The sequence below is a fragment of the Gossypium raimondii genome, chromosome 11, assembly GCF_025698545.1.
Source record: "Gossypium raimondii isolate GPD5lz chromosome 11, ASM2569854v1, whole genome shotgun sequence".
Classification (NCBI taxonomy): domain Eukaryota; kingdom Viridiplantae; phylum Streptophyta; class Magnoliopsida; order Malvales; family Malvaceae; genus Gossypium; species Gossypium raimondii.
In genome coordinates, this window is record NC_068575.1 from 24,714,844 (window position 1) to 24,738,821 (window position 23,978).

The following is a 23,978-nucleotide window of genomic DNA, read 5'->3' on the forward strand; positions in this document are numbered from 1 at the left end:
CCTTATTTTTGTCAAAACACACATTTGGTACCTAATCACTTGACTAAACCACAACTTATCATTATATATCCATGCATATACCGACTTTTCCTATGCCAATCCAATACAATTTATGTCACACCCCAAGTATTTCTAGTCTGCATTTTGGTCTGTTGACCAAGTGAGCTTGGCAATAACTCACGTATGAGCTAGTCATATTCAAGGGAATTGACTTGTTTCATTTGGCGAAGTTTCTCTTGTGGAATGTTTTGCCATCTCATGGATTCCTATTCTGCAATTGGTGAACTTTTCCGTTATGAACTTGCCATTGGCGTGTTCAATTGTGGCGCATAGGTTTGTTGTTTTAGAATCCGCAATTGGTAGGACATTTACAGGAAACGTGTCAAGTCCTATATAACAATTTGTTTCCAGTATTGTTGGAAACAGTGGTTACAGAAGCACAATTCTAACGAGTGAGTAAATATTTTAATGTTTATTTAATATTTGTAGGATCATACTAAGGTCGTATTAAATTTTCGTTACAAAATTTTGAAGTTTAAATGGTTAATTACGTAAAAAGGACAAAACCATAAAAGATACAAAAGATGATTTCTATTAATTACATGGATTAAATGGCCTTAGAAATATAAATTAATGGGTTTGATGGTAATTATTTCATTTATAAATGTGGTGGACAATGATGGACAAGATTTAGTTATTTTATAAGTTTATTAGTTAAGGGTAAAATTGTAATTAATTAAATAAACCTAAAATAAATCACTAAAATGATATCATCTTCTTCCTTTTTACTTGTTTCAATAAAAAATACCATTGAAGAAGGGGTTTGATGTTTCAACTAAGCTTGTTTCATTGCATGGTATGTTTTTTAGCCCCGTTTTTAATGATTTTTATGTTTTTAAGCTCGTTTTAGCTTAATCTACATAGCCCGAGGATTAATTTACAAAACTGTTAACGATTTGGGGGTGTTACCATGAATGAAATTGATGTGTTTGTGATTATAAGTGTAAGATAATTAAATCTGGTTGTTAAATGAACATGATTTGTTAAGTGATCTTTAATGAATTTAGGGTTTAGGGATTCACTTGCTAAAATAGTGCAATTTCATGTTTAATGTGTGAAATAATGAAATATGTATACTTATTTAAGTGTAGGGAAGAATTGGTTATTATGAGATTATTTTAAAATGGTTAAATTTCAAGTTTAGGGTTTTAAGACTACATTATTTGTAAGCTAAAATACTAGGGGTAATTTTGTAATTTTACATTTAAGTGAGTTTGAGTTAGAATTGATGATTTGAATGTTTGGAATTCTTAATTGAGTTAAATTATATATTAGATAAAGAAAAGAACCAATCGGACTTAAATTAGGGAAAAGTTAAAGTCTTGGATTAGTCTTCATCTCTATTTTTGCAGTCATAGGAATTGAGGTAAGTTCGTATGAATTTTATGTTAATTACATATTTTTTGGCTGATTATTCATCAATGATATGTTAGATATATTTATGTCGGTAATAATATGATAATGAAGTACTTGACGGCTTAAAAGTTTCGTTTGAACTTAGAGAATACTTAGGATACAAATGATATGCCATTAGGGATTGTATGTTTTGAGTGTTGGTCCTAAATGTCCTACCAATGAATGAGGTCCTGCATTTGTTGTAGATTGTCCATAGCTCATGTGAGCAGCATCGTGTAGCTAACATTCTGATCCACAGCTTGTGTGAGTAGGCCTATTTCACAACTTGAGTGAACACTATTGAAAAGGAAATGTTACGGTTACATGGAAAATGCACACTATGTGTGAGCATTCCCGAGTATCCGATGTAATTCTAGATGGTTCAGTGTGTAAGTAAAGTGAAATAGGAAGGCCTGTAAGCAATATCATGGATATTTATGTTCATAGGAATAGAAAGTTAATATGTACAAGTGGATGAGAAGATTATTGAATAATCATATGAGGAAGGTAAATGGATGCAATTCACTTCATGGTATTTTTTGTGTTTTACGGTATCATGTGGTTAAATTTTCTACTAATGGTGTTAATTATATTGAATAGGAATATCAAGTATTTATATAAACTACTGAGCATGATTGAATGTTTAAATATGGTGAAATGGTAAGTTTAAATTTCTCTTTTACGAGCTTACTGAGCACTAGTTGCTTACGTAGTTGTTTTTCCTGTGTTTCGTAGATCATCAGAAGCTCAACCAGTTGGAAACTTGTCGAAGTTTTATCACACTATCCAACAACCACTTTGGTAGTTTTTGAGTTATTTTGGCTAATGTTATAAATGGCATGTATAAGGCTTTTATGTAATGGTAGTTGTTGTGTATGCTATTTGACTATTATGGTATGGTGGTTTTTTTGTGTATATAGTTGTTTGAATCTATAATGTTTAGCAAGTGTGTATCATTTATTCACTTTTAAGTATATGGTAATTATATGACTTGTTCTATACTTATTTGAAGTTGAAATGAATGAAAGTTAAATATATGATGTAAGTTTTAAGCTTTAATCCATGACAATTGGTTGAATTAATTGGATGTATATTTTGTGGTACCAATAAGGGTACATTGGTTGAATAATGGAAATATGTTGTATATATGATGGTTTTAGCATGTTTTCTCCTTGTTTAAGTGTGTTTTGTTTAGGTTGAAAGGTTTGAAAATGGTATGCTTGTGGCTCAAGAAAACATTTTTCGTAAACTTGTTTTCCAAGGTACATTTTGGTACACACAGCCTAAGACACAGGCTATCACACGGTCGTGTGTAACACACGGGTTATTTGCATGACTAAGCTTATTTCGGGTAGGCTTAAAAGTTCTGTTTGAACCTAGAGAATACTTAGGATACAAATTATATGCCATTAGGGATTATATGTTTTGGGTGTTGGTCCTAAATGTCCTACCGATGAATGATGTCCTAAATTTGTTGTGGATTGTCCATAGCTTGTGTGAGCAGCATCATGTAGCTAACATTCTGACCCACAGCTTGTGTGAGTAGGCCCATTTCACAACTTGTGTGAGCACTATTGAAAAAGAAATGTTACGGTTACGGGGAAAAGGCACACTATGTGTGAGCATTCCCGAGTATCCGATGTAATTCTAGATGGTTCAATGTGTAAGTAAAGTGAAATGGGAAGGCTTGTAAGCAATATCATGGATATTTATGTTCATAGGAATAGAAAGTTAATATGTTCAAGTGGATGAGAAGATTATTGAATAATCATATGAGGAAGGTAAATGGATGCAATTCACTTCATGGTATTTGTTGTGTTTTACGGTATCATGTGGTTAAATTTTCTACTAATGGTGTTAATTATATTGAATAGGAATATCAAGTATTTATATGAACTACTGAGCATGATTGAATGTTTAAATGTGGTGAAATGGTAAGTTTAAATTTCTCTTTTACGAGCTTACTAAGCACTAGTTGCTTACGTAGTTGTTTTTCCTGTGTTTCGTAGATCATCAGAAGCTCGAACAGTTGGAAGCTTGTCAGAGTTGTAACACCCCAAAATAGAGTCTAGGAGTTTTAGGGGTAATTTAGGAATTTTGGCCTATATAAGCTCGAAATTTCATAAGGTTAGTACTCAATAATGTTTTCGACTTTGACATCTTGGCTGTTAAATAAGTTTTTTAAAAAGTGTTCTAGAAACCTTTAATTCTAGAGAAAGGACTAATTTGTAACAGAGTCAAAATAATGAGAATTTATGTGGCAATTAAACTAGTTTTTAAAATTGAACCTAAAAACCCCCACTTTCAGCCTAAAGTGACGATAGTTGTTCTTCAAGTTTGTGCTTGCTGCCCCTTGTTATTTTCTTCACTATTCCATTGATTTTTTATTCCCAAACCATAATACCTTGATTTTCTATCATTCCTAAGTCAATTCACCATAAAAAAACCCTAAGAAAAACACCCAAAACTTCATAAATTTCATCACCATTTTCAAACGTGGGTTTTTCAGATTTTCGTCAAAATTCGTTCATTCTTTAAACAAAGGTAATAATTCATGTATCCATTTTTTTAATTTTATTTAGACTCTAAAGCTAAATTATTAGCCCTCAAATTGCATGTTTTAAATAAAAGCCGAAAATCGAACCATTAATGAATGATTTTGGGATTTTGAGTCAAAACTTGGTTTCAAAGTGTTTTTCAACTTGCTTTAGCATGATTAGTTTTAAAACTTCCATTAAAGTTTCGTTAATGATTTCTCATGTTTTAAAGAATTTTATGAAAATTGCCTAAAAGATGTCGAAAAATGTCGATACCATGAATTGAGTAGATTTGTCTAGTTTGAAGGTTGTGAATTAGGCGTGGATGATTAATTAGATGAATGGAACTGAATTTGGGAAAAAATATCGAGTATAGACTTAGATATTAGAATTTTAAGTTTGTTGTGTTAATAGTTTAAGTTACATAGGAACTTAGCTTAAAGCTTGTGTGTTAGTTGCTTTGAATGAATTTTGGTGGATATTTGACTATGGTTATTGTGTGATTTATGTGTGTAAAGCTTTGGATCTGTAAGAGCTTGCTACGAGCTAGGGAAGCATTAGTTGAGCTTTTGGCTTTTCAACTAAAGCATAAAATGGTGAGTGTAGGAGATTGCTACTCGTAAATACGAATCATGTGTTACTTGGGAATTTAGATTTTGCCTAAACCCCTACTCTAAGTTTCGAGTGTAAGTTTTCTTGAATCTATAATCATCTCGTGGTTATGTATTGTGCATAAAACGTGATAAGTAAGTATGGTGATTATTGTGTTAAGTGCAGTTATATACATGAAATAAATGTGTAATATATGTGTTATATGACTATGCTAGTGTTTTGCAAATGATGCTAATATGCTGTGTTAGTGCATGGATAATCGATAAGAAATATGTGTTGTTTTCGAATATTTTGTCCTTGTGATATTGGAACCATTGGATATAGTTGGCATGCCATAGGATTACTTACTTATATATTTAGTGGTTTTGGGCGTTAAGGCCCTGAGACATGTTTTGAGGGATAAAGGAATGAGAACTAAGTTTCATTCAACAGGACATGTGAAGGGTAGTAAGGAGAGTGTTAGCTAAATGCTTCACTTTTGGGATATGTTGACTTTATGAGTCTATGGGGTGTAATAGAGATCCGTGTATCCGATGTGTGATGATATAGCTGACTATATGTTTCATAATGCAAGTGCCATCTTATCCCAATTTATCATATTTTATGTAATCGTGTGGAATATGTTCTATACTTGAATGAGTATGTATGCGTTGTGAGAATGAACTATTAGATAATGCATGATTTAATAGTGTATGATGTTGAACTCAAGAATGAGGAACTTGTGAGTAAATGATTGGTTTTGTTGCATGATGACATGTTTGCGTTGTGGAAATTCTTGCATTCATTAGGCTTGTTAAAGCTTACCCCCTCATTTCAGCATATGCAGATTAGTGACAACACGGTGTGGGCGGTGTGCTTTCCGAGGGAGTGATCCAAGGAAGACTGGTTATTTATTGTAGGTGAACTATTATTTTTATTCGTATTGGGGAATTAGGCAATGTGGTAAAACTATTTTGGGTCATTGATTTTTTACCAGTTTGATTTGGTTTCTAAGAATATCATGTTATTATTATTACTTAGGATTGTAGACGTTGATGTTGGCACGATAATATTTTTTCGGACTCGTTTTTGGTATTTTGTACTATTGATTAAGTCGTATGAATGGTTATTTAACTTAGTGGTTTATGCATGATACTTAAAATTTGATTTGGAATGAGTTAAATGCATATGTATGCTTCATTTTTAGCATTAGTAGTAGAGGTATCGATATTCGGGTTTTAAAATTTATACCTCTGTATTTTAAAATGTATAGGAAAACATAATAGAGATTTGGTATCGATACCCTATCTCGAGTATCTATACTCGGGGCAAAAGTATCGATATTTTGTAATTGGTATCGGTAATTCTTGATACTTTAAGATTTTGGCTGAAAATAGTATGCTTATTTGGTATCAGTTTTCCAAGTGGTATCGATACCACTTAAGGAAAATATCGATACATGGATGTCTGTATCGATACCTAGGGACATTTTTATGAAATTTTGCTAATTAGCCCTTATGTATAATTCTAGCTGTGTGTATGACCGATTAACGAATGATTTGAATGTAAAAATGTTAATTAACTATTTGGACGACTTAACACTTGCACGGGTTAACAAAAGATGATCGATTTGCTTGAATCTAGCTTCCAATGCGATGTACATGAGATGAGACGATGGTGTGGCATCCTGTATCTGGGCTTGGCCAGGTATAAGGTGTTACATACTCCATAACCCTAATTTGGCGGGAAAACGAGTTAGGGGTGTTACATCCTAAGTAGAATGTGACATTTTGCATGACACTTGTAGAGCCTTGTTAATGGTGTTTGATTAGTGGAATTGTGTCAGATTGGTGGAAGCATGTGTGGTTAGTGAAATTGTGTGTGCATGTAATGTGATTAGGTAACCTGTTATAGTGGAATTACAGGCTAATTTCTATATAAATAGGATGAAAGTTTAACGGAGAATGACTTTTTTTTTTCTATTTCTCTGTTCATCCTTATTCTTTCAAAAGAAACCTAGTGTGTGTTCTTAGCTATGTGAAGAATGTACTAACCTTCAGCTTGATTAGTAGCTGACTTTTTCAAGCCAATTGTTGGTAAATTCTTGATTCCTTCTTTAGTTTAATACCAGAGAATGATAGGGTTGTAAGAACTGTTTATATAGGTTTCTACTAGATGTCGAAGGGAAAGAAACTTCCTTATGGTTAACATTTGCATGTTTTCGATTCTTTTTTTTTACATTAAAAGTTTTGTTGTTTCTGTACTTAAGTGTTCAATTTTATTTAGCTAAAGAAACGGAAGAAAGCCCTAGTGGAAAATGGAAAGAACCCGTAGAATAGGCAAGACTTTTCTTGGAAATCTCCGGTGAGTTCCTTTCACTCGTGCTCCTATTAATTCCCATCTAATTTCTTAATAATGCTGTCTTTCAACTAAGTAAGTTTATTTTAAATCATTTGTGCATGTTTGTGTGAACGAACTGAAGTGATAAAGACAATATATGCATGAATGGTTATGAATGGATACTCTTCCTTGGCTTAAAATCTCCATATCTTGAATGGTGGAAGGGGGAAATAGAGGAAACTATGAAGACGTGATGGGGGAAATGTATAGAGAGTATGATATGAAATGAGATTTACCTCCTATAAGGCATGTAAATGCAAACAACGGATGGTGAATGCCCTAGCCTTGCGAGGGAATATGAAAGTGTCCGAATTAACAATGAGGATTTGTGGAGGTTTGGTTGGATATATACTCATCTCTAAGTGGGGGACTCTTTGGTGGTTCCCACACTGCAGCAAAGATCTTACAAGTTGAATTTTTCTGGCCTACGGTTTTTAAGGATGCGTATGTATATGTGAAAAATTGTGATAGATTTTAGAGGACGGAAAACATATCAGGAAGGAATGAGATACCATTGACAAACATCCTAGAGCTAGAATTATTTGATATTTGGGTCATTGATTTTTTAAGACTGTTTCATTCTTCTTATGGTAACAAGTACATCCTAGTGGCTGTCGATTATGTATCCAAGTGGGTTAAAGCTGAGGCATACCCAAAAAATGATGTTAAAGTAGTTATGCGATTCCTACATAATCATGTGTTTACACGGTTTAGGACTCCTAGATTTATAATTAGCGATGAATGATCTCACTTTGTAAAATAAGTGGCTTAAGTGGTTGCTTGACAAGTATGATGTGAAACATAAAATTGTCACTGCCTATCATCCACAGTCAAATAGGCAAGTTGAATGGGTGAACTGTGAGATCAAATATATCATTGAACAGGTGGTGTGACCTAGTAGAAAATATTGGTCTCAAAGGCTCGATGATGCTCTATGGGCCCATTGAATTGCTTTTAAGACACCATTAGAAATGACTCCTTATTAGTTAGTCTTTGGAAAGGCATGTCATTTGCTACTTGAGTTGGAAAATAAAACTCACTGGGCCTTAGAACAATTAAATCTGGATCTAAAGCAAGCGATGAGAGAAAAATGTTACAGCTTGATGAGCTTGAGGAGTTGAGGTTATTTTCATACGAGAATATGAAGATGCATAAAGAAAAGATCAATAGATGGCGTGACAACTGTATACAATCTCGAGAATTTAGAGAAAGTCAAAGAGTCTTGTTTTTCAACTCAAGACTCAAGTTATTTCCTAGGAAGCTCAAATCCTAATGGACTAAACCTTACACCATTCACAAAGTCTATCTGTATGAAGTGGTGGAACTACACAATAACAAGGGAGGTACATTCAAAGTTAATGGTCAATGTCTCAAGCATTATTGGGATGGTGAAGTGGAGCGAATTGAAAATTCGTTCAATTTAATAGACCCTTTATTTTTCATATTTTTATTTTTAATAAATGACATATTTAGAAATTATTTTTCTTGAATTAGTACATTAAATTAATTCTGTCTAAGGAGATTGGAACTTAAGCGGGACCATTTGTGACCCCTCCAACCTTAATTTAATTTAATTTTTCGAGAATAAATTTTTTAAGTAATCCAAAAAAAAATTTAATTTTAATTTTTAATTTAAGTTAATTGTTTATGTTTAATAAGATGGCCAAATCGGCCCAAGTACTAATCAGTTTATTTTTCTAGTTTAGTTCAGTTTTTTTCAAGAAATAATTACAGTTTGGTCTAGAGGCCTAGAACAGTGAAGAGGAGGAAATTACCCATACAAGTGCCGTCCATAAACCACCCAAACCCCTAAATTTTTGCTGCCACTTTTATTCCTTCCATACCTTGCCGCCCAAGTCACTACTTTTAGCCAAAATTTAGCTAAAATTTACCTTAATCTACTACTATATAAACCCCTCTTTACCACAATATTTTTCACACCACTCAAACAATTAGCTTCAACCCTAGCCATCTATTTCCTTTCTCTTTGTCGTCAGCCTAAAATCCGAAAGTTCTCCCCAATTTCCCTTCCTTTTCATAAAACCCTACTATCGCTGATGCAAACCTTTCACTGTTGCAAGCCTATCGCCAAAGTAATCCCACCGTCGCAGCAACTGTCGCAACTAGCCTATTTTTTCCGAAAATCTCTTACTGGTGCAACCTAATTGTCGCCGAAACCTCCACCTCAAAAAGTTGAAAGTCTTTTTTTCTTTCGGGAAAAGTCACCATGTCTTGCAAAAAAAACTAGATCTTTCAAAATTTCTACCAAAAATCCAATTGTGATTCAATATGAGGAAGCGAGAGAAAGATTTGATTCCATCTTCAAAAAGCAACCCATGATGCTAGAAAAATGTTTCAATTTGGAGAGAAATGACAAGATGATTATGCCTTTGTCAATTCAAAAAACAATTGAAGCTTTGAATTGGAATCAATTTTGTGATGCACGACCAATGCGTAAAGAGAAATTAGTGCAAGAGTTCTATGCCAATTTGACCACCGTAGATGCTAATGAGGTTCTTGTTCATAAAAAGAAGGCACCCCTTACTTCTAAGTCCATTAATGATTTGTTTAACTTACTTGATGTTGAAGAAGATGAGTACTCTGCCATGATGACGAATACAAATTGAGATTTTCTTCAAGTTGAACTTAATGTTGTTACAAATTTGGGATCCCAATGGATTATAAGAAAGTACAAAGACATAAAGATGACATAAATTAAAAAGGGGGAAAATTTCTTTTTCTTAGTATTTATTTTTAGGCATTTATATTTTCTTTTTCTTAGTTAGTATTTTGCTTTCACACAATAAGTAAGAAATTACAAACTTGAATAAATTAAGCTCAATGCCTCTTCTCTAATAAAAAGCAAATTAGTGTGGTAAGGTGAATGAACATGTCTAGGATTAGATTGTTAAGAAAGACTTGGTACTTAAGCAGTCTTCATGACTCACCTCTCTTTTCTTGCTATCCTACCTAGAGTTCAGTTCTCATTCATTACTTTGTTTACACATAAGGACATTGCTTCTTTTTAATGAGGGGGTAGGGCAATATTTGCATGAATTTTTAAGTTTTCTTAAGTATGATTCAATGTTTACACATAAGTATGCTGAAATAAAATGATGTTAAAAAAAACTCTTGTCCATGAGTTAGCTCAAATACAAGTATGATTTCTAATTTTATCTGAGTTTTATGTTATCTTAAGTTATGGAATGCTTATATGTTCTTAGGTCTTATGTAGTTGTTGCCATGAAAATTTAATTTCCTTGGAAATAGATATGCATTAAGGTTTAAGTTCTTAGAATTGGCTTAGTAACTTTCTTGAGGTGAAATCCTAGGAGGCATAAGAATCTAAACATGATATAAGCACATTTTCTTTGGATCGTTTGAGCCTTTCAAGCCTACCATATGAATTTAACCCTTGAAACCTTAGTTTGAGCCTTTAAAGCTTGTTTTTTCTATTCACCTATATCATAAGCCATATTAACATCTTTTTAAGTTTATCCTATTTTTGGCACCAATCTTAACTATACTTCTCTTGGTGATCAAAGTTCGAGGAAAAATTTAGAAAGATGTATATGTTCTTTGTATGTTAAAGAAAAAGAGAAAAATCTCTATTCAAATGTCAAGAAAAAAGAGTAAAATAAATACTCAAATATTGAGGAGTATTGTTGGGCATAAGCTTCAAATTAAGTTTGGGGGTGATAAAACCCGTTAGTAGGAAGAATGTACCTCAAAAAAATCTAAGGCAAAGTTAGGGTTAAGATTATTGAGCCTAAAAATTCACTTCTCTTTATCCCTACCTTGAGCCTAGCCCCATTACAACCCTATAAAAGACCTATTGATTTTGATAATTATGCCAACTACATTAGTGGAAAGGAATTGCTAAATTCAACATATGAGGACCACTAATTAAACTTTGTGATTATTTTGTCTAATTGATAAGGAAACTTTTATTGAATGGTGAATGTTATATATGGCCTTGAAAAGCATACACTCTATGACTTTTGCTAGCACTTTTTCGCACTTAGTATAAAATATTGAAATAATGTTTGCATATGAGCAACTTATCAACAAAAAGAGTTTGTAAGAATGACTTCGTTGATGTGTGTTTATGTGCAAAATTTGATTCTATTTAATGATTATACTTAACTTGTTGCAAGATTGTCTTATCTAAATTTTTTCTTTGCATTGCTCGAGACGAGCAATGGATATAGAGTTTTTATAGTTGTTTATGACACCTTTTTACTTTAAAAAAATTATATTAATCCCGAATATTTGATAGTTAATTGGGTGCATTTTATTTATGTTGAGATAATGGACATGATTTAATAAAGTATGTAATTTTATACTTTTATGTACTAAATTTGTGCATAATTTAATTATTTCATGCTACATAATAATTTGTTGTATTTAATTGTTGCAATAGGACCATGGATTTAATAATTTGTGAAGCTTATTTTAACTATACATGGACATAAGCTTTATTTTACCTTAGTTGGATGGCAAAGGCAAGTAAAACTAGGTAAAGATGAAGTCACTTTGATCCAGTTAAAGTTTGTTTAATTGAAGAACAAGTCTGACAAGTAATTGGGTCACAAAACCGTCCAAGAAAGGGGGAAAGAAGCCTAATTTAGCAAGGGCTTATGAACAGCCCAAAATAAGCTTTTGGGAGATTTATTCAGAGGTCATTACACTTGTAAAACAATTAAAAATCAGCTCTTAACAATCACCCATGAAACCCTCCATCTCTTTGATTGATTCATTGCATGAAATTGAGCATGAATCAAGCAACTAAAAATCTCTCTTTTCCACAATTCATGGTCGGCCAAGAGTGAGAGAAACTTAAGGGATATTCAAACTATTTTTAGTAAACCTCTTAGCCATCCCTCTACTATAAATACCTTCCTTTACATCCCTCATCCCTCATCATTTAATAATCTTGCAATCCCTCACTCACATCTTTCCTTCCCCTCTCGCGCATAACCCATACATTTCCCTTCAATTTAGCTAGAAAATTCTTGAGAAAATTCTCTCTTGGCTGGCCATCTTGAGAAGCATTTCGCAAAGGAGCAATTACGAGGATCATAAGAAGCCACTGTGATAAATTTTTGGAAGATTGCTAAAATTATTTCAGAGTTTCTTCTTCCTTAATCTTTATTGTTGTTCATCATGTTTGCAATTTGCTTTGTTGTTTTTTCATTAACAGTGATAGTTTAATTTTGTTTAGCTAGAAGGATTACATTAATTTGATGAAGTTCATTTGATTTATGTTCATGATGTTCTGTGCCTCAATTGATCATGCTTTCAATTAAAATCATGCATCTATTTCATTCATTAAAATGTGATTGAATGCGTTAGAATTAATTGATCAATCTTGGCCAGATGACGACTAATAGACGTAATAATTGAAAGGTGCATGCTTAATTTAGATCCTAGCTCGATTAAACTAAAGGTTTGTAATAACTTGAGAGAGGTCTATTACCTTACATAACTTTTAGATTTGTGTGATTAAATTGTTTTAAACCTAATTTATCCATGTTACTTCACATAAACCCTAAGAAACTCTTAGTTAAATAAGATCATGGTAGTATGTATGTTTTTCTATGTAAAAGATTCCGAAAGGACTTAACACTGGTTTCAAGAAGTTAATGAAAGATCGAGTTGTCATGGAATATTTTCTGGAACGTTGTGAGTATGATGAAAATGAATCAAGTCAATTGTTGTAATTATTCTAGGCTATTCATTTTATTATTGTTAAATCTTACGAATTTGCTATTAAATCCATCTCATCCATTTTAATTAGTCATTACACTTAAGTTAATTTGCATTTAGCATAATTTTACATCTAGTTATTTATTTTTACATCAAGCACTCAAAATTATTGTGTTTTCTCACCAAATTATAAAATATTAATTTTGCAAAATATTGATTAACATATGCAGTCCCCATGGAGACAATAACTCCTATACTTACTTATTACTTCATAACGACTATGTACAATTGCACAAAACCTAGCAGTATAGTACCACGAATGATTTCTGTGGTGTCGATTCTGTTGGAGTTGTTGGTTCAAGTTTCTGTTCTTCCCATTCAGTGTTGTGACCACAAATTGTGCTAGGTGTTGGCTCCAAAATCGTTCCACATTTTAAGGTCATAGCACTTGTATTTTTTTCGTGGATTCAAACCTGTTTGAGATGACAACTTTTTTCGTGGATTCAAACCTGTTTGAGATGACAACTTCCCTTTGGACTCTAATGGGCTGATCGTAAACGTAAGCTTACTCATTTACTTATCTAGTTCTTGTAAGTGCGTTTCCATCTTCCATTGGAACTTTTTAGTGTTAACAACTAACCTTTCAACTATGGTTTCAAGATATGACTTTGGGGGTTGAAACTGTTGAGGCAGAGGTGGCATTGGCTAATATGGTTGATTGTATCGAGGGTCCGATCCATAGCTCAGATTTGGGTGATCCCTCTATCCTGTATTATAAGTGTTCGAATGTGGATCATAACGCCTTTGAGGTGACCCTAGAAAGTTCCCAACAACATCTACTTATGTTGTTGTATCCTCATGTAAAATTAGACATGAATCTGTTGGATAATTGGGCATGGCACAAATCTCGAATAACTAAGCTGGATTCAATTTTCCTGTAAGAAAATTTTGAACTACATTAGTGAGTTTATCAATTTTATCTTCTAAGGATCAGGAACTTAACCCATGAACCCATCTTGTAGGTTCTATAGTTGGTCAAAATTTATAGGAATTTTACAACCATGGTTGAAAACAATTCCCTTTGCTCTTTGAGGAGTCATGTTAACAAGTACTCCCCCACTGGCGGCATCAATAATCTTCAGTTCCATAGGGTATAATCCCTCATAGAAATATTGAAGAAGTGATTTTTCAGTTAGGCCATGTTGTGGACAGCTTGCACACAACTTCTTGTATCGCTCCCAGTAGTCATAAAGTGATTCGATCTCATTTTGTCATATCCCGACATTATCTCTCCCTAATTTAGCTTCCTGGGCTGCTGGAAAGAACTTGTCATGAAACAAATGAGACATGTTAAACCATGTATTAATAAATCTTGAAGGTAAATAAAATAGTCGTTCTCTAGTAGAGTCGGCCAACGAAAAAGGAAAAGCTCGAAGTTTAATTTGATCATCGGTTATTCCCTGTGGTTTCATGCCTAAGCAAACCATATGAAACTCCTTAAGATGAGTGGGGGGTTCTTGTTTTGCAAACCGCAAAAAGTGGGCAATAAATGAATAAAGCCCGATTTTAATTCAAACGGTGTTCCTCTCATCGGATAAGTTATGCATAGCTACTGCTCATCCAGTGCTGTAGCGAGCTATCGAATGGTTTGATTTGCCATTTCTTCTGATTCACAGTGTTTCATATTCGACCTCTCTCACTTGCAGTTGTTTTCCGCATCGAATTGCTTCTTTTTGTAATGTTCGAGATAATTTCTCAATTTTGGGTTCAAACTTTAAGGTCCCAAGTTCTGACTTGGTCATAAGTAAAGAAATGAAAAAGTAAAATTTTTTCTAATCCCCGGCAATGACGTCAAAATTTGATGGGCGTCAAAACCACCAAATATAATTTTCTATGCTTTAATTGAATTAAACAGTAGTATAGAGTAGTAGGGTCGGTCTCACAGGGATTGGGATTCCTAATTTTTTTGTTTACGTGACCAAATTTCTGAGTCTAGTCAACTGTTGTGCTTACGAGCTGTATGTGCAGAGTTGAAAAAAAATAAAGGGAATTTTAGTTAACAAAAATAATAATAAAATGAAATAATAACATAAGGATAGTTGCAAAAATAAAATTAATCAATTTAAATTAAATTGACAAATCTAATATGTGAAGGATTAGCCTTAGCCTCGATACACTCTGAACTCGAATCGATTCTTGAAAATAAATTTCCTTCTTCTTAACGATAATTAGTTATAGCGACCAAAGACGCCCCAATTGCCAACTCCTCTTTATGTAGTTGGTTTTGATACAACCTACAAACCAACCATTACCGATTATATAACCACGTAACACGCGTTCGCGATTTAAGATCTCAGTTTAACGGCCTCAACCGTGTGGATCATTTAAATCCGATCACTATCTCCCTTGACGAAACCCAACTAGCTTTTTCCAATTGGACATGCCAATTTGATCGCGGGAACTCAAATACGACAAACGACCCACTCGTTTTCCCAATTGTACTCCAAAACAACTCCCTCCCAACGTGCAGTTTGAGCTAAAATTGGATTAACTTTACGGAACAAATGCGACTATCCCATATATCGGAGAGATAATGAATACTGTATTGTAAGGTTTTAGTGTGGGTTCATATTTCATAATTTTAGGCCAGAATGTGAATTGACCTAAGGCTAAATGAGGATTAGTTAAGCATGAGATTAGTTATACTTAGTTGAATCATGAGAATGAATTTAAATTTAGTGGTGATAGGTGAAAAGGAGAAAGGACTTAAAGAGCAATTGAACCAAAAAATTAAAGGAACAAAAATGAAATGGCAAAATGCTTTTGTCAAGCTACAGATGCATGAAAAAAGGAAAATAAAACTTTTTCAATTCAATTTCAAGTCTGTCTTTCCATGCCACGTTTACGAGGTATTTATACATTTCTCATATGTTAATTTTACCATGATTCCCCCTAATCAACCAACTAAAATCATATTTTTTTTTCTAATTATAGAGTTTGACAAAATAAGAAAACTAATTTTTATCAGCCACCAATTCTATAACTTTTCAATTTGTCCTCTTTAACTGTTTTTCGTTCCAATTTAGCCCAATTTGCTTGCTTTTGAACTTCAACATTCCAATTGCGTCCTGACAAGGTTTAAACAAGAAATCGCTAGTTTAGTAGCATTCTATTCAAAATTTGACAAAAAATAAGTGCATTAAATACACAAAATTAGCTTGCTATCAATGTTTTAATGGTTGAGGAAATAATATGCTAGATGATGGGTTTTGTTTGATATATGGTTATAGAAATGATGGATGGTATACTTAAATTATGTTTGAAATGATTTGGTAAGCTTGGTTCACATAACATGAGGTTGAATTTGAGTAAATTTAATATTGCTTAAATGGCCATTTTGATGTATAACTAGTTGTTAGTTGAGGTAGCATTAAGGGTTTATTGGGTTGGTCTATATATATATACATACATATATATATATATGATGCTTTAGTGATTTTGAATTGTTGATTGAGGTGTCAGTTGTGGCATATTGGTTAGTAACTTAAGTTGATTGTTAAAAATGATATTTTTGGTATAATGTGTTGCTTGTGGCATAAGTGAGTTAAAGTTGAATATCTTATTTTGGAAGGTATTTTCAGGTAGACATGGTCTAATACACAGTCATGTGCCTTACACGGCACCAGAGACGACTGTGTAGTCTATAGGATTTGGATGATTTTTTGTGCACACGGTCACAGTCTATTACACAGCCCATTGACACAGCCGTGTGACATATTTTTGTTTTTTTGAATATTTACACTTTTGACCATATGGCCTTGGTTAGTGTAGACGGTTGTTCGTACGACCGTGTGACTCCAACCCCACATGACATCAATTTGTTGCACGGCTTGCCTACATGGTCGTGTGTCCCATCCCACATGGTTAGGGAACACGGCTGTGTGACCCCTGTTTGCAGATTTTCCCATCTTTTTGTTTTTATTTCAAATTGATCCCTGTTTGATACTGGGTTGATTTTAAGCTTTCGTAAACTCAATATAAACCTGAAATTGACTGAATTACATGTTATACTTGATCATATTTGATGTAGTGATTTTTTTATTGGGATTTTGTATTATAAATTGCATGTAATTGTTTTATATTTGTTCATAGCATCCTATTACTCGGGTTTGATGACCGGACCAGGTAAGAAGTTTTACAAACATGGCAAAAATTGACACCATTACAATAACTCCCAATTTTTTTTGCTATGTACCTTCATGTTAGTTTTTTCAATTTTTGTCAATAGTAATAATCATATTCAATACCTAATTTAATTTTTTGCACATTAATAGTTTTTTTGGTAAATTTTAAGAAATTTACTTTCATTATTTTTTATTTAATATTTTAATTATTTTTATATTGAGTTTGAATTGTATAATTATGATGCGTTTTATATTAAAAACTAATTTTATGTTATATATTGTATAATAAATGAAATTATTAAATATCTAAATTGTTTTACTTTCCATGTTTTCTTTTTGTTTTAAGTTTATTATAATTATCAATTCGAATATCTTATACATGCATGTATCATGGGTCGCAGATCAAAACCCATAATTAATGCACAAAGAGCGTCTCATAGATGTCAATTAATTAAATGGAGCTCATTTGACCTACTCGAGTTAACCCAATTCGTGGAACATGTGGAGAAACTCATCTACTTGAAGCTTTACATTTAAAAAAAACTAGGGTTACCATGGTAAATATGAAAACTAATCTTAAAAGATTTGTAATATTTGAATATTTGATTTTGTAATATTAGAGGATTGTGTAAATCCCTTAAGAAACTCAATTGTAGATTGACTTCGATCTTAACCATCGATGTAAAGTAAATTATACTATTAGATGTAGGGGAGCTCAACTATAAATAGATGTCTTCCTCCTTATTTGTAATCATCTCATTGTACTTTCTTGTTGAGTAATAGAATACTATGAGAACATTTACTTAAATACCTTGTGTGCATTGCTTTCTTGTGGTTTTTTTTGTTCGACTCGATCTCTTTTTCCTTTAAGTTGCTTCCACTTTATTTTCGGTGCCTTGGAAAATTTCCGTCGGGAATTATTATCTTTTGAGAGTTAGGTTGACTTAGGCAGATTTGAAATAAAGAAATCGCCTAAAACCACAAAAATTGCAAGACTAAAGTTCTAGCTCCTATGACAAATGATATCAGAGCTAAGGTTCAAAGGTGCCTGTCAAGATGACGAAAGGAGTAGAAGATCAAATTAAGCCAATAGAGAGTCGTGGTAGGGCTAGGAAAGCTAGCCAATTTAGGGATATGCTGTAGGCTTTAGAAGGTCGGGTGACCAATCTCTAAAATCATAAGGATTACGAGACTAAAATTCTAACTCAATAACACTTGCACGAAGTGTGAGCATTTATTAAATTATTTTATAGTTCTACATGCGTCAATTAACCACGTTAGAAATAAATATAAACTTTTAAGTAACAAATTGTTAATACAGATTCACATTACACATTTTTAAATATCTATTGCACTAAATTACCCAATAACCAGTATTAAATGTAACATTATCCCTTAATAAAAGAAGACATAAAGCGCTTGTCCAAACCCATAATACAATTACGAAATGGAGGGGAAAAGAAGAAATAAAGATTTAGAAATACAATCAAAGAACATGACAATAATTAGTTACGTAGATAACGATGTCCGAGGGCTGCTGCTAACCGCTGTTTCCTTTACTTGTGTTTGATTTTCAACAGGCAAACAACCCACGTTATCAACGTTCTGTTCTTTGCTCTTTCCCCATAAAACACTGTAAAGGCTTATCACTAACATGATTGCACCCAAAACACTACAACCACAATATAGAACATAATATATACATCAAAATTTCAGCTTTCTTTTATCTCCAGCTAATTGCATGCAAATTTGATATTGTATCAAGTTGATAAAGCCAAGCTATTATTCTCTTTGAGTATTATTATACTGAAAAATAATCGTGGAAGAGTAACACATTCAAAAGTTTGTCTCTCGATTCTTAAGATCAGCGTATTGGCACGACTATTAAAGCCGTTTAAAAGCGTAACCCATGGTTACGTTGAAGAGTAAGAGTGCATAATGTGTACCGAAAAATATAAAGTAATTCGAACTCAAGATTTTTAAGATATAGCAATAGTTTGAGCAACTGAGGTACCATTTGGTTTAGCTAATTCTCTGGTTGTTTAAAGCATCTCTATATCCTAAAGTTTTTGGATTTGAAATGTCTTGTAGTTAGATGCGGACCGTTTAAAGATCCTAAATGGCCCCCTCAAAATTTTAGGAAATTGAGTTTTTTCTTAAAATTTTTAGAAAATTTCAATTAAACCCCTAATTTTTTTGAAGATTTTTATTATACTTTTTTTTTGAAAATTTTAAGTAAGCTCACTTAAAATATTTGAAATTCTCATTAATTTCACAAAATTTTTAATTAGGCCCCAATTTTTAAAAATACAATCTCATTAAACTTCTAAAATTTTTGAAAATTTTACTACCAGCCACTGCTTGTAGTGTTTTGAGCCACAATACACTTACTCTTCAGCGGTCATAGCTTCCACTCTTAAGAGTTGAGAACAAACTTAAAGAGTGTATTGCTAACTGCATAAAGAAAACTTTATCAGCATGCTATATCATCAAATTCTTTCAAGAAGATATAATAAAATTAAACCTCTCCTCTCCGAGCTTTTTCATAATATGTCTTAGTTGAATTTGGTCAAGATAAAAAGTGTTTACCTTCCAAGGTTAATGGTCTCGCCTAATAGAAACACAGAACCAAGACTTGTCATTATTAGATTCGATGGTATCATCACTGCATGAAAAACTGGCCCTTTCTTTGCAATCACCCATGCTTGCAAGTAGTATGCAACACCGGTCACGAAAATCCCCTATTGTAGATTAAAGCAACAAGTTCAAATCATCTTAACGAATAAATCACTGCTAAAGAAAAGGTAGAAACAAGTGGGACAACATTGGTTTTTAGAATAATTCTTGGATTAAATCTAATTTCTTTTCTTTATGTTCTCATACTTTACTAAAAGCAAAGATAGATGTCGTTAGATATTAGAAGAATCTTTGTGTTTGCTTACACAATAAACTACTGCAAGCAGTCTAAAATTCCATCCCAACTTCCACTGACGAGGATCTCTTTCCAAAGCAATAGCAACAATAAATGACTGGACCGCACTCGACAAGCACTGAATGCTTGTGAAAGTAAGCTTGGAAGGGTAGCTTTTCAAAATGTGAGCCTGTTATCGTCAAAATTTGAACCATCAAATGACATCAATATGTGGTTGTCTTTGTGATTCATCGATTAAAACATTTGATTGTGGAAGCAGCTTATATGTTTTGAAGTTTAAATTAAATAGTATAAAGGTTAAATTCTGCTATTAGTCCCTATACTTTAAATTAAATAGTATAAAGGTTAAAACATTTGATTGTGGAAGCAGCTTATATGTTTTGAAGTTTAAATTAAATAGTATAAAGGTTAAATTCTGCTATTAGTCCCTATACTTTAGGAAAGTTATAGATTTAATCTCAATAATTCAATTTAGTCCTTTTACTTTTCAAATTTTCAATTCATTAAGTTTTTCCATTTTCATAATATGATGCGACAATCATATTATTCATATATGTGATGCCATGTCAACTTATTGTTTTCATATATCACTCACTAAATATCTAATTAATGGATCAACGATTGTTATTTACATCAAGACCTGAAATTTTAAAATTCAAAAGGTATAAATACTTAGAATGATTCAGTTAAAGAATATGAAGTAGATCTACAATTGTACTCATAATACAGAAGTAATTGAATTTAACCAAATAGATTTAATTGCTATTGTTTGAGTAGGACTAAATTTCAAAATTTAAAAAGCATAAGGACTAAATCTAAAAACTTTGTAAAGGAAAAGGACTAATAACCAAATTTACCAAGTTTAACTTGGTATACAAAAATGAAAGGGGGGTTAATGTTGGTATTAATTCTAAGGGAAATGAATTAATGGCTGAGAAAGGTACCTGAAGTACAAGCCATAGAGCCCAACATATGCAGGAAGCTAGCAAGAGGAAACATCCAATTATCCAATTTTTGGCAGAAGAAGCATGGTCATGGTCACCATCTTGGGCGCCACTATGGGGACGGAAATTATGAAGATGGAAGGGAGGTTTCAAAGCGGGACCTTTGTAAAAGGCTAGAGTGACAACCCCAGCCATGCACACCACTATACCTGCAACTTTTGCAATGCCAGGTACAGTCTTCACTCTCACCTTCTCCATCCTGTATTCTTGCTCTTTCAATTAAAACTTTGCCTTGAAAATTGAAAACTGTTCACCAAATTTCTCTCTTCTCTAATACTTTTTAATTTTCAGATAATTAGTAGATATTTTTTAAATAATATTTTTTGAAAGAAATAATATTTTATTAATAATTGACTAAAGGACTTTTTATTTTTAGAATCTCAACTTTTTATGATACTAATTAGTGCGCAAATTTGAAAAGGTTATATAATTGCAAGTCTTTAAAGAAAATGATAATAATAAATTTAATTTTTAATATTTATATTTTTATTAATTTTATTTATATTTTTAATTAAGTTTGACTTTCAACTTTTAAAAGGAATTCAACTTTAAAAATTATTAAATTTTTTAACGGAATTACTAATTAAAACGTTAAATTTTTAAGCATGATAACTTATATAACAATCTATATGTATTTCATGTTAATTTTTTATTTCTATAATTTTTTATAATATATTTTTATTTTTAAATATTTTTATATTTTTAATTTATTTATTAACATAACATATGAGTTCAATAATGTTCTATTAACATTAAGTTTACATCGCCAACTTTGCTAAAAATTTAAAATTTTTGTTAGTATTTTAGTTAAAAATAATTTAACTCTTTTGAAAGCTAAATAATTAAATTTAGCTAAAAATATAAAAGATAAAATTGAAAAAAAATATGAAGGTTAAAAATAAATTTAGGAAAAAAAATAGTATAGTAATTGTCTCTCTTTCATGGCTTAGCCATTGAAATTATAAATTAGCTCATCTGAATAATAAATGATCGCAGATGTTTCGCATAAAATCTTTTATCAAATATAAAATAAAACAAAACAAAATGTAAAAGTGAGGCTAACCATAAGTGGCAAAAAGAAAAGAAGCTAATGAAACCTGCCTGAGTAAAACTGCGAAGGCAAACGTTATGACTGGAATGCAATTAATGGTCGCAGCACCAAGGCTTGCAGATGTGTAAATGAGTGCTACTCCGTAAATATTCAAGGTTAAGGTAATCCTGAAATTTAAAAGAAAATTAATAAAAAGAATAGCTCTGACGAATTCCATTAGTATTCAAATTATTTAACAGCAAAAAAACTCTTCAGTCGTCCTAATTAACACCTTGCATTCGACCAGAAATTTACTTACCCCAGCGAAGCAAGCATAAAAATCTTGAAGAAGGTCAGTATTGAAAGTGGCTTGGCGTGTTTTCTGGAACGACGCAGAAACGATTTATGGGCAATTGATAGCTTAATATATATAGTTGTTTTCAGTTACGAAGAAAAAGATGAGAGGAAAAACTTTAAAATTACCCTTCGAAAACCATGGCGAAAGGGACCATGAAAATTGTTCCAGCAACTTGTCTGTAGAAGACAAACACAGATATGTTCATACCCATATTGAATACTGCCTTGGACAGTAAGATCATGCCAGAAGAAAGAGCATGAACTAGAAGCGCCACCAGGAAAGGTTTCTTTGACCCCATTTTACTTATCTTCACTCCCACTGTTTGAATTGAATATGATTATTTAAACTTCAACTTGAACCCTTTTATAAACACCCCGAGGCTTCAACTACAAGTGTTAGAGAAAACTATTAAAAGATTTGACATTACATAAAATCCCATTAACCAAATATAGCATAAGATATATATATATATATATATATGATGAAGTTGCGATGGGAAAGCATATGCTACTATATGCACACATTTCTTGTTAGTGGTGCGTAATAATAATAATAATAATAATAATAATAATAATAATAATAATAATAGTTTGGTTCCTTTTACTTTCTTTCTGACTAAAGAAATAAGTTCCTGTTTTAGCAACCACTTAGATTTTGTATCAATTTCAGTAAAATATTACTGCTTACAGGTCCACAGAGACAACTTTTATAGGTCAGTTCACTTGTTGCATGTGACTTTATATAGATGGTATCAGCACCGATGAACTAGTGGTGACAATAGCTGTACTTTGGTGGAGTTTGATATAGTGGTTGAGAAAGCGGATTTAGTGTGGTTTTAATTTCACTGCACTTTTAATGTGGTGGAACACACGCAAATAATTTTACTTCAGTTTGGGTTTAGTTTTTTATTTTTTATTATTTCAGGTTACAGTATCCATATAACATTTAATTTTACTATCATCACTATTTTTACTCTAACCGCAAATAAACGCATCGCCTATTCAAACCCAGCTAAATTATTTAGTATAATAATAACAACATTTTGTTAATTTATTTGAATGAATAAATTTGCTTCTATTTCTTTTGTCAAATTGAAATAATATTTTTAAATATAAATAAATAAGGAAAAATGTTCATTCATTCAATTATAAAATTAGTATGTAAAATGAATTTGAGGAAATATAAAAGAGAATTATACGTTTTGCCAATGGGTAAATTCCTTTTAAACCTATTCATGTTTTGCTAAATTTTTAAAGGTGCTCAACATTCCTAAATCACAATTATTGTTCCAACTTTTTAAATTTCAGAAAATTATTTTATTAAAATTAAAAAATTAGATCCTATCATTTTATTCATTCTAAAAATATCATTTTATTTGTTCTAAAAATCATCTTTCAGTAAAAATATAATAAACTAATTAAGTAATTATTTTTTTGAAAATAATTATCTAAAAGAATAATTTTATTATTGTTATATTCCGAAGTCCGATTTCATAAATAAATACGACCACAGAAAATATAATTTTAATTTTGTATTACAATATTAGTAGAAAATTATATATATATATATATATATATATATATATATATATTACAAACTTTTGTTTTAAAATTAAACAATACACATGTTCATTGCACGGAGAAGATAACTAGTTATAATATAAATCTATTTATTATTTTAAATGAAAAACTTAAACTTTTAAATAAAATAATTTAAAATAAATTAACTACATGAAAAAAAACAACCCAAATAATTTATTATATATTAAAAAAACAAAA

The 23,978-nt window shown here is 31.8% G+C and overlaps 1 protein-coding gene across 3 annotated transcripts; it reads right to left on the bottom strand.

Moving 5' to 3' along the window:
* Nucleotides 1-18,153: 18,153 nt before the first annotated feature.
* Nucleotides 18,154-22,657, bottom strand: LOC105785391 (WAT1-related protein At5g64700). Of its 3 annotated transcripts, XR_001130955.2 has the most exons (8): nt 22,326-22,653; nt 22,162-22,224; nt 21,914-22,030; nt 20,753-21,011; nt 19,819-19,977; nt 19,466-19,617; nt 19,268-19,330; nt 18,402-18,548 (listed from the first exon to the last, which is right to left on the bottom strand). XR_001130955.2 is itself a non-coding variant. In XM_012611467.2 (7 exons), exons 1-7 carry the CDS (start codon nt 22,496-22,498, stop codon nt 18,386-18,388), a joined length of 1,086 nt encoding a protein of 361 aa, XP_012466921.1. In that variant the 5' UTR covers nt 22,499-22,653; the 3' UTR covers nt 18,154-18,385. The 3 variants fall into 3 exon arrangements, 2 of the variants coding, with proteins under 2 accessions (XP_012466921.1, XP_012466922.1); XM_012611467.2 differs by lacking the exon at nt 19,268-19,330 and having other exon boundaries at nt 18,154-18,548; XM_012611468.2 differs by lacking the exons at nt 19,268-19,330; nt 19,819-19,977 and having other exon boundaries at nt 18,154-18,548; nt 22,326-22,657.
* Between the last annotated feature and the right edge of the window lie 1,321 nt (nt 22,658-23,978).

Coding starts and splice junctions, on each gene's coding strand:
- LOC105785391 (XM_012611467.2), bottom strand. CDS start 22,498: ATGGGGTCAAAGAAACCTTTCCTGGTGGCGCTTCTAGTTCATGCTCTT. Junction 21,012..21,913: donor GCCTTCGCAGTTTTACTCAG/GCAGGTTTCATT, acceptor GCAAGAATACAG/GATGGAGAAGGTGAGAGTGA. Junction 18,549..19,465: donor GAGACCATTAACCTTGGAAG/GTAAACACTTTT, acceptor TTGTGGTTGTAG/TGTTTTGGGTGCAATCATGT.